Raw genomic sequence first — 11717 nt, 5'->3', positions numbered from 1 at the left:
ATCTCCTTGTCATTTTGTGTTACTCTTTTTTCTGCTGTTAGAATAGTTATATATCTCTGCATTTGTTATAATATAAGAGTTTAATATGTGGCAAAGAACCCCATTCGATCTTTTTTTTTTTTTTTATGCATTACAAGGGTACATGTTGATTAGTGTTAGGAAATCTTTACGTTGTGACCGAGGTGTTAGCATAGCTTGGTCTAATCCCAGATGTACAAAGTTGTCCATGCGAATACTTGGATAGTGAAAGTGAGCGTCACGTCGAGTTGGGTTCAAGCCTTATCTTCCGAAGCTAGTCTTCTCCTTTGGCGGTTGTCTACTTCGTCCTTAAATTCCTACACATAGGTCAAAATCGAGGAGAGAGATTTTTCTATTAGATCTCGTTAGTGTAAAGCGGAGTAAAAAGAAGTTGAGTGCTCAAAATCCTCCCATTGATATTGGTTAGGGGATTAGTTTTTATACCTACCAACGAGTGATCCGTTAATGATCGTCGACTCCACAAACTTAAAAAAATCTCCCTGGTTGCTTGCTGGGATTTAAGGATGAAGAAAGAGTTGATAGAATTAAGAGACCTTACAGAGATAATATATGACAAGTGGCAAGGATTCCAAGGTGATGCAAGGCTCCACACCAGTTTGATGCATACGTTGCTGCATGCCAATGGAGAGTTTGCAGATCTATGAACATAACTGATGCTGTATAATGATCTTTGAGGATTAACATCTTCTACCTTCCTATATCTTGCGGAACTGGCATTTAAGTAGAGGAAAGGCATGAAGAAACCTCGAAGCTACTGAAGGCTGCCAGAGATTCTTATTCTTGCCCTCCATATCTGCATGCTTCATGTTTCATCCTACCGCGAGCTTTAAGGAAACTTGTCATCCTTGGTGCACGGGACAAGAATCCTCAACCTTTATGCTTCTTTCAGGACTCCTACTCTATCGCCAATCACATATATGTTTCATGGATATGGATGGAGACTAAAAATGCTCATCACTTCAGCAGCAGGTGCTAATTCATTTGTATCTCCCCTTCATCGGAGACAGGCAAATGTCATGCTTGATGATCCTGTGCCTTAATCTTCGGTCAACCTTGTCCAAGAAGCCTAATCTGAGGCTGGAAAAGATGATGTCGACCAGAGAGAGGCAAGTCTCCGACCTGGGGCTGATGCGCAGGTACGAGCCCGACGAGGATGAGATGAAGCAGGTGTTCGACAAAATGTCGAACAATAAGGCGAAGATCGAGTTCGAAGATATGAAGGCGCTGCTGGAACGGTTGAAGGTTCACGATGCAGCCCACGAGGCGAAGCAGATACTGCAGACGGTAGGCTCGAACAAAGACGGCTCCGTAGATTTCGGCGACTTCATGGCGGTGCACAGGAAGGGAGGCGTGTGGACGAGCGACATAGTGAGTGCCTTCAAGATGTTCGATCAAGATGGCGACGGACAAATCAGCGCCAAGGAGATAAAGGACATGATGGGGAGGCTTGGCGAGGACTGCAGCTTGGAGGAGTGCCGGAGAATGGTGAAGGAAATGGACAAGAATGGCGACGGGCTCGTGGGCATGGATGATTTCATGGCAATGATGACCAGAACCATGAAGCTGAGCCGATTGCCCTCCTCCTCAGCAATAGCATTGCCCTGAACCATTTCCTGTATTTGTGATATCTACTTGCAACACTGATTACATTTGTATTTACTTCATGATTCAGATTATTCATCATGTCTATCATTTATATTACTTATATGTTCATTTAATGCGGTATATTGGAAACCTCGGACTTTCAATTATTATTATTATTATTATTATTATTATTATTATTATTATTATTATTATTATTATTATTATTATTATTATTATTATTATTATTATTATTATTATTATTATTATTATTATTATTATTATTATTATTATTATTATTATTATTAGTATTAGTATTATTATTATTATTATTATTATTATTATTATTATTATTATTATTATTATTATTATTATTATTATTATTATTATTATTATTAGTATTATTATTATTATTATTATTATTATTATTATTATTATTATTATTATTATTATTATTATTATTATTATTATTATTGGCAAAGGGTAAGTGATAGATTGAAAAGACGAAGAGTTAGTATTCATATGCATACAAAATTGTCTAATTAAAATTCTAATTTAGGTAAGCCGCTCAATATGCTAATGAAATATTTTCACTAAAGCAAGGAATAATCTGAACATGCTGATTATTTTAATTTAATTGGTAAAGACTTTGACAGATTATCGTAATATCCTAAATTTCATTTTCGTCTTTATCATTTATTCTTTATAATAAAAAGGATAAAAATTAAAAATCGAAGAAAAGATGAAAGAGTAGTGAAGGCAAGTATAATTTTATTGGGCCATCAAATGGTATATAGTTGCTTGATGACCAATAAATACATATACAAATACTTATAGTTATTATCATGATGACCTATTAGATCAAATAACAATAAAGAGGTTAAAGATTAATATAAAGTCCTATTTTTTCCCCTTTTTTTTTTTTTTTTGAACATGTTCATTCTATGAGTGCCAATTTGATAATTCACAAGGAATATAACCCATATGAAATCCTTCATGCACATGACTATATATCAAGCATATTATTACGTCATTCTATTGTCCAAATTCCCATGTCATCATAATCTTATCATGATGCCAAAAATAGCTCTTCAATAAAAAGAGAAAATATAGATCAAAATCTGTCATTACACTTCACAGTGTGTCACTCCAATACGATATGGTGACGATAACATAGCATATTTGTATCTCAAGATTTCTAGATCTTTTTCGAAATGTAAAATTATTCTTTTCGGAATGCCTACAAGTTGTTTACACAATCCTTTGATGATTAACTTTTGTTAGTGTATTTTTTCTTGGTTTTGGACTTAGATAACTACAGAAAAGAAGTTTAATAAGATATCAAATTATTAGTATTGTGATTTTTGCACCTTAAGATTCTCCACCATGTAGCCAAATGGAATTTAGGGCTCTTAACCATCTCAATAGATGATGAACACAACGTCAAGCATTGCTATCCATCCATTAGAATCATTGGTTTTGCTTCGTCGATCAATCATCTACGTCATATTTAGATTGAACTTTTGTAGAACTTCTTTCTTTTTCGAAAGAAAGTAAAAAACCAATCAAGGAATCCAATATTACAGGATTCAAGATTGGTGTTCCTGAATTGAAGCAACCCAATCCAATGTTAGAAGTGATTTTGAATACTCATAGAGAGACACAACAAAGATTTCCCCATAGGACACGTGAGAAAAGGTAGAACAGCCCTTGGATTATTTTTTTGTATCAGAAGCACAAAGTACACTTCGACATCTAATGATACATAGGAATATGACCTTCTTCCTTTAAACGCTATTGCATGAGATAGAGATAGAGAGTCTTACGTCGTAGACGATATACTTGATCGGGCTGAACGTAAACAGCTTAGGCAAAGTGCTTCTTCTCAGCATACTCCAAAAACTTGTGCTTTTCCTCCTCACTATCGATGACACCATTACCATTAAGGTCAGCATTTTTCATCGCAAAGTGAGTCCTAATGCTCTTAAAATGGAAGTGTCTGTCCTCGAGAACTTTGCGGATCTCACCCTTGCTTATTACTCCATCGTTGTTAGCGTCAGCTCGTTGAAGAAAATTCTTGTTCTGAACTGCATCCACGATTTCTCGAGTCCGAAAATGAGCGGTCGCCATTGAACGAAGAAGAAAGATATATGGTGGTGGTGGTGGTATATGTGCTATGATCTGCTCTTTGGTTTCGACCTTATTTATAGTGCTCCCACTCATGTATTCATCCTCATCCCAAAAGGAACCTGCAACATTCTTCTAACTATGTTTCAGGTTATTCCTCCATGAAGTTTTAGATCTATTAACCCAACAGAATCTTACTTTTGTCTCTGGATATTATTTCTCTACAATGTTTGGCTAACAGGTGAGTGAGAGAAATGGAGGAGTGAAATCAAATCATAGATACCGAACATAAATAATGTTGGCCAACCAGAAAACCTACTTGTCAGTTCTATGCTTGTTCTCAAGCTAGGGGGGTTAACTGGCAGGAAGAACAAGATACTGAAGTGACCACCTGACCAAATATTCTCGGAGCCTTTATTCTCACTTGATAATGTCCAAGAAACATGACATGCATGACACTGCTCCATGCAAAGGCCTACTGGGCATCTCACGATCACTAGGTTATCCAGATTCCTATGTTGACTGCATAAGCTGTAATTTCTCCATTGGTAATTCCACTTCTTTTTCCTTTTAACATACTGCGCAAAATAAGAACTCGTTTGCGGTGTCTTTTGAGTTTGCCTGGTGAGAGAAAAGACATGCGTGCACTGCACTGCACTGCTTTGGATTGACTGCAAAAAGCTTGACCATGCACCAACACACCAGGAAGAGGATAAGATGGCATAAAGCTGAGTAAGAGACAGGAGGAATCAACATCGTGCATCATCTGAAGATAAGAATAGGGAGAGATGTATGGCTCCATGGCATCAAAATTATTGGTGATCGTGTTCCTCACAAACTCCCAAAAGTGAGTCATGTGAGAAGCATGCTTGAATTATTGCTTGTAAGAGACCGATCAGAACAAAATTCATTGGCCTACCTTCTCTGCTTATAATTCGGTAGCAACATAACTTTAACTTGGTGACATAGCCAGACAACATAATGGTTATGTAGGTAAGATTTAGTTTAAAGACAGGTTTTCTTTTGATAGACCTCACTGCGAATGAACCAAATTTAACTCTGATGATTCTGTAGTGAATAGTGAGTCCGATGGTATTGATTTTTCTGCTAAGAGATGATATCGGTTGATCGCAGAAATGTCGAGAGGCTATAGTGATGAGAGATGGCTTTCATATGACTGTACAAGACGGAGTCAAAAGGATTCATGTGGAGTCTGATTCCGAGATGCTAGTTATGGTGTCATGCAAGACAATCCCGTCTCCATGGGTTCTATGTAATGAAATTAAGGATATCTAATATATTTTTTAAAATATATTTAATTTTTATTTAATCTTTCAAGTGTATAGAAAGGCGAGGAATTAGTTAACTCAATATACAAGGATAATTAGATTTATATTTTTTTTTAAAAGAAGAGTAGCATTCTAGTCATATCATTTTTGTTCTTCGATCAACATATCTCTTTCTGTATTTATAATAGTTGAGTAATATATATATATTTTTAAGAAAATTTTAACATGAGAATATTCAGCTGTATGTGTGGGAAAAATTCATTGATAGTCATAAAAAAAATAGTTACAAAATGAGCCTAATGTTCCTCTAAATGTTGAAAGTTGTATGCATCAAAAAGTAGCTGTTTGAGATTCATCCCACGGAAACCTAAAATGAACCTCATGCTCCTTATGGGACTTTGAAAATTATAATCGATATGCCTAGTGAAAGATGATATTTTTTGAGAAAAAAAAATTGATGCTTATTTTTTTAAAAAAATACATTTTATTCATCGCAATAAACAACATATAAAATATTTTCCCATGAACTCGAATATATATTCATGTTGTTAGCTAATGGCCTCGGCCACCTGACGTATTGTGTGGAGAGATTGAAATCTATGGATCCGTTCATGGGGTCATGACGAGAGTGACGGTGACGCTGCTAAGGATCGGGGGTGGTTGTTGTGGATAAAGAGAGTGGTGACGAGAGGTGAGGGCCGCTCTGCATTTGTGTTGATGTTGACGTAATTGTCTAGTAATGAAAGGGCTACTTAACATCTGTATTTGTGTCGGCATAATTGTCAAGCAATGAAAAGGTTATCGATGTAGATGTCGAGTAATTCCGCTCTACATATGTGTTAGCGTCTATGTAGTTGTTGAGCAGCATCGCTCGACATTTGCATCAATGATCTTTTCATCACTCGATAGCTATGTTGACATCAACGCAGATGTGGAGCGACGAAAGAGTTGCTCAGCAACTATGTCAGTGTCGACGTCGATATAGAGTGACTCTCACCTCTTATCGTCACTCTTCTCATCTACAACAATCACTCGTGACCCCTAGCAGTACCATCGTCCACCACCACTAATGTCATTTGTCATCATTAATTGGAATATTAAAATTATCTTTTAATTTTTTATTGTTATATTTATATTAGTAAAACCAATATCGCTAGGATAAGAAGGCCTAGATACTTCATTTTCATAATTATAAGGTTATCAATATAATTTTTTAAAATATAAAAACTAAAATATTAAAGATAACTAACTACATAAATTAATTTATAATTAGTCTTAATAGGATACCCAATTTATTTTCTTTTGTGAATAAATCAAAGTAAAATATTAAGGCTCTAATATCAAACGATGGATCCGATTCTTTTATCAAACATCATTATCATAGTTATGTTTAGAAATGGATCCGATTGTTAAAAGAAAGCCACAGATTCTAGCAAAGATTTGCAACTTTTACGGAAACCAAAAGAAAACTCTCTCCACTTTTAATCGAATCCCTCTAGAATGCCTTTTTTTCAGGAATGGCAAACCATTATGGTATAGAAAATGATAAAACGTACAAGTAGCGTGAGCGATCAATCACTGAAGTGACGGTGGAGCACAACTTTCTCGTGAGATGGGCCTCACCTGAGTTGAATGTGACAAAAGGGCAGTGCGTGAGGCAGCCACATGTGGGAGTTAATTGATTACAGGTACGACATGGGGCGGAGGTGATGCCATTCCGGTTGGGCACCCACGAGAAAGAAGTCCCCGGAGACACCGTGTTTCCGCGGCTGGCTGAGCGTGGAATTCGAGACCGACGCACCTACGGTTCCGGACCACAGTCGAGTGGAAGAATCATAAGATCGAGTTGAAGATCCGAATCCCACTATTCTCTGATTCAGATCGAATACCATGTAGACATAATCATCAAATACCAGCGTAATTTCATGTTATCCTATGTACTTACACTAATATAATATCACGAATTTTATATTTTAAAAAAGTAAATTAAAATCTTTATAATTATATAATAAAAAAATATTCTAACATCGTCAATTATACTAATGAACGATCTAATATATGACATCGCATGTTGGATTAACACAAAACTGATAGAAAAAAAAGATAATTTAAATCACGATAGGACGACTACTTTCAGGATAATGATTGTCTCGTCGACACCGTTACTACTACGATCATTGTGACCTCGGAGCTTATCAACGAGGGCCTTGGGCACTCCTTTATCTACGTCGGCTCATAGGTGCCCTACCTCGTTAGCTCCGACGCCAACGTCGTCACCCCTCTCCCCACTATGCTCCTATCATAGTCTATCCCAGTGCCTCCCAATCCACAGCGATGCCCATCACAACTACACTATGCCTATTCTCACCCATCGCTTTACCAAGTACCTCTCCATAACTAATACCAAGTTTAGCTGTATAGCCACACCCCCTGAGACCTCTAAGAACTCGGATGGCAGCAAAGTTGCCAACCTCATCGCCAACCTCAACTTGGTCACTAATCCCAATAGCAACTCCATCAATGGCCTCGATGCCACCAATTACCTACCCGCCAATCTCCATCTAGCCATCCTAAGAGGAGCTGAAGGGGCTACATTGGGACCACCCGCAAAACAACAGTGAGCCTTCCACTAATATCTCGCAGGAGCTCGATGATAGTTGTTGCAAGGAAGAAAAGTAGTTCTATATGATTAAAGGAGTGAACACAACATGGATTGCAATAGAAAGGGTTCGGAAACAAATAGGTGGTCGAAGGAATAATCGACGCATCCGAGCACTAGCAATGTGATCGACCATAGGATAGTAATGAAGGCGATCTCAAGGGCTCTCAAGAAAACAAAGGTGGCCTATTTGCATATGGCCAACATGATGGTGCTTACAAACCTTGAACTAGCATTGATGGGATCATGTGTTCTTGTGATATTGATGAGGGGTGAGGATGTATGTGTATATGATGAATGTCAACGACAATCATAACATTCTAGTTAGGAGAGTGGAGTATGATGTCTAGAACTTAGTGGGCCAAGCGATTTAAGAGTTAGAAGCTCACCTTGGATGGTGATTTGTTTGTTGTTTAGCTCACCTTGGATTACAACAAATGCAATGTGCTAGGTTTCCCAACACAATGATCATTGCTGTCAAAATTATCTTTTATCCATCGATTTCGAGCTAATCTAACATGTGATGTCACGTGTTGTGGCTTCCAACAATATAGCTAATGGTATTAGTATTTACATGCATATCTTAAGTTGGTACGCAAATATGATCCCAATGTCGTGAGATAATTGATCATATGGGAAAATATATACAAGTAAAAGAATCTCTGGTTGAGTTTTCAAAGATAAAAATACATGAAAAATCATTTGATCCCATCAAAACCGCTTGTATGCCTAATCTGGGCAGGGTGGATAGGTGCTCTATTCTATAGTATACGATGCTCATGTATAATTCCTAACGGAATTTTCCTTGGGAACCCATTGTACGAGCCCATAAAGCAACATGTACGCATCCATGAATTACAAATATTTGGAAGAATTCTATTGTTATTTCTAAATGTGATGAACTATTTAACATGTTTCTTCTAGACCTTAGTCATCCAACTCCTTTAAGCCGTAATAGGACTTTCATAGATAAAATTTGGGATAGATATGAGTAGGATAAAATCCACTCGACCTTTATTTTTAATTTGATAATTAAGTGGATTCAACGAAGATTGATGCCCTCTCCCACATTTGTGGATTCAACAAATAGAACATTCATGATTCTTATTGGCACTTAAACATTACCATTCATATCTCAATATCTTATCCTTGTTTACTCCTCAATCTTTGTATTCTCTCTAAACCTTTGTTGTTCTTTGCAAGAGTGTATCATCTTTGTTTTGTTTCATAACACCAAGGAATCTTCAACCAAACGTAACACTAATTTGATGAATGGAGAAAACCTTTACATAACTTTCTTACTAATTAGAATGCATTTAGTAGATGCAGCTTCTTTGATTATTATTTTCTTTTTTCCTATTTTAAATACTTTCTTTCCTCTATATGCTAATCAGTGACCATCAAATCTAACTTACTACCACAAGTAACAATCCCCACCTCGCAATTATTTATAGGAATAATGAGTTCCATCTCGACAATGTCCAAATCAACTCATTTGATCAAAACTTGCTCAGCGTTACCATCCCCCAACCCCACCCCCAATCGTCATATATTTTCCATTGATATAGACAAACTAACCTGTCTCACACAGTAAACTTGCTGATGCTCTCATTCTCCATTTGTACGCATCAAGCTACAGTCACCACCACTGACACGAGAAATGAACCCTTTTTCGAGGCCCCTGGCGGATCGAGAAGCAGCGTACAGAGTCAACACGTCGAAGAAGATATAGGCTACTATTCTATCCTGTGCTATTCATGGAATGTTACGCGTCTTAGGGATCATCGTCGTCCCCTGCCTCTACCCAAAAGTCCAACGGCAAACTCCATGCCGCAACTCAAAGTTGTTTCATCACCTCGGATGCGGTATATCCCGCCGCAAAGCACGGATCTCAGTCTTCTTCTCCATGATTCTCTCTCTGCTTTGATAAACCTCTATCTTTCTGTATTTTAATCATCACTTTCTATCTCATTCTTCGGTGGACGCGACGCGCACTAATTTCAAAGATGTTAACATTCCACTCCCGTCCACCCCTCTCTTTCCATCCTGGCCGCCATTCTTCTACCTCATGATGACCCATGCACCGGATCCGATGCACCCCCAAGAATAGCAAATCAACAAAGGAACGAGTGGTTCAAAGATCCGGCTAAATCGGTCGCCATAAAACCAGCGGAAAGAGAAAACAAACAAGAAAAGGCAGGCGACGAGAGGATTAGGGGAAGGAGCGCTCACCACGTGCATCGCGGCGCTCTACCAAGCCTTCCACCACGAGGATCGCCGTCACGTGGCGGAACGCGGCGCTCGGCGGAGGTCTTCTTGAGAGCTCGTACAATGTGCATCGCACCCTTCGCCCCACAACGATCAGGCACGCCACCACCCGCCGAGAGCTGCTACCCCTTTCCGTGCCTCCTTCGGTTTCTCCGCCCTTTATCGAAAATAATCGGCCATAAAGGGCCGTGCGATCGAGATCAGACGATGGAAATAAGATGGGGCAGTGGAGAAGAGAATTTATTAGGTCTGTCAAGAGAATATGGAAGCTTCGTTTTCTTCCGCTCCGTGTGCCTCGTCGCACAGGAGGTGGAGCTCGCGATGCTATACAAAAAGCAGATAAAAGAGAGATAAAATGATAAAAGTTCTTTTCCTTTTTCCTTATTTTTCTGCTTCCCTTGGTTAGTTGATTCGAACCCACTCGAAGCGGCCGTCGAACGGAACGTCGTGGACGACGTCGTAGTTGTACCTGCGGCGAAACGGAACGGGCAAAGTAATAAGCATCATAAGGCTTCAATTTTATGACGACGAACGGAGAGTCCCGCCCTGCTAACGTGCGCTGTAGTGAGAGGAGCTTACTTGTCGGCGAACTGCTGCGCCTGCTCTTTCTCCGCTGCAGCGAAGAACTCCTCGATCTCTGCCTGCGTCGGCGTCGCCTCTGCCTTCCTCCAACTCGAACACGCCTCCGTCATCGATTCCAGATCACCCGCTTCGCATTGCGCCTCGTTCGAGGGGGGCATCTCCCTCCTGAAATCGAGGCAGTATGGCGTAAACCGAAGCAGGGGTGGGGAATTTTGAAGAATTGGAAGCCACCAACCTCGCTCGTCTGGAATCGAAGTTGCACGTCGAGCTATCCAAAACCTCGCCATCCTAAAACAAGAAACGAGCACTGAGCCAATTCGAGACGACGAGTTTGAATTACACCATAATTTACGTTTCCGACTTGCCTGCTCGTTGAACACCACCTCGCTGGAAGCGTTGCTGCAGCAACGGGAGACCCTCTCCACCGAGGGGTCGGGATTTGAAGAGGCAGAAGAGTTCGCCGGTCGCTGCGTCTTCCCCCGGGTCATCATGACGAGGTGACGGCTACGGAGCTGGAGGTAGGTCGACGTCTGCACCACCTCTGGGGGCGGCGCAGCCGCATTTCTCCGCTTCGACCCAGCTACAGCCGCGGCGGAGGCGAGGGCCAGGGTCCTCGCTCTCGTCCTCGCTCCCACATCCTGGGTCACCTCCATAACCGCGAGTTCATCGACTGCTCTACTGCACTTCGTCGTGTACCTCCCCATCCCTCACCCTAATTTTCTGACACTGAAAATGAGGACTATGGCGAAGAAGTAGGTGTTCTGATCCGACTTGACGGTTAGGTTTGCTTCCCGCTGGGTTTCCGTTACTTTTGAATGCTCATCCCGTTAATTGTAGCGCTACGGCACCGTTAGGAGGATCTTGCCGTTGGGATTTTGAGACAAGTGGAACGCGACGTGTGTGCGGGTCAGTGCCCATTTCTGGTCCATCGGCTGATTCGAGATTCGCATAGAGTCCCGTGCGAATGGTATGGATCGGGCGGGATTAAACCGGTCAAGTGAACTCGCGCAATTCCTTCCGTCTAACCCACATCAAACGGCTACAACACGTTCGCGACCGCTAAGTGCCCTTCTTTTCCTGTGACATACTTTGATTCGATTTAAAACGACGACAATAACATAAGAAAAAAAGAACTTAAACCGACATTAACGGCTTGCATTGATGTTACATAA

General features: G+C 40.0%; 2 protein-coding genes across 2 annotated transcripts; one reads left to right on the top strand and one right to left on the bottom strand.

Annotated features, from left to right (window-relative positions):
- Nucleotides 1-1050: 1050 nt before the first annotated feature.
- LOC103999420 (calmodulin-like protein 30) lies at nt 1051-1644 on the top strand. Its single transcript, XM_009421178.2, has one exon. The coding sequence runs from the start codon at nt 1051-1053 to the stop codon at nt 1642-1644; it is 594 nt and encodes a 197-aa protein (XP_009419453.2).
- Nucleotides 1645-10182: 8538 nt separating this feature from the next.
- LOC103999161 (cyclin-dependent kinase inhibitor 1) lies at nt 10183-11306 on the bottom strand. Its single transcript, XM_009420825.3, has 4 exons — nt 10911-11306; nt 10781-10833; nt 10543-10710; nt 10183-10432 (listed from the first exon to the last, which is right to left on the bottom strand). The coding sequence occupies exons 1-4, from the start codon at nt 11247-11249 to the stop codon at nt 10366-10368; spliced, it is 627 nt and encodes a 208-aa protein (XP_009419100.2). The 5' UTR covers nt 11250-11306; the 3' UTR covers nt 10183-10365.
- Nucleotides 11307-11717: the final 411 nt, after the last annotated feature.

The sequence above is a fragment of the Musa acuminata genome, chromosome BXJ1-9, assembly GCF_036884655.1.
Source record: "Musa acuminata AAA Group cultivar baxijiao chromosome BXJ1-9, Cavendish_Baxijiao_AAA, whole genome shotgun sequence".
In the NCBI taxonomy this organism is placed as follows: Eukaryota; Viridiplantae; Streptophyta; class Magnoliopsida; order Zingiberales; family Musaceae; genus Musa; species Musa acuminata.
The sequence above is the reverse complement of the archived record's forward strand: the minus strand, read 5'-3'. Positions and strand labels throughout refer to the sequence as shown.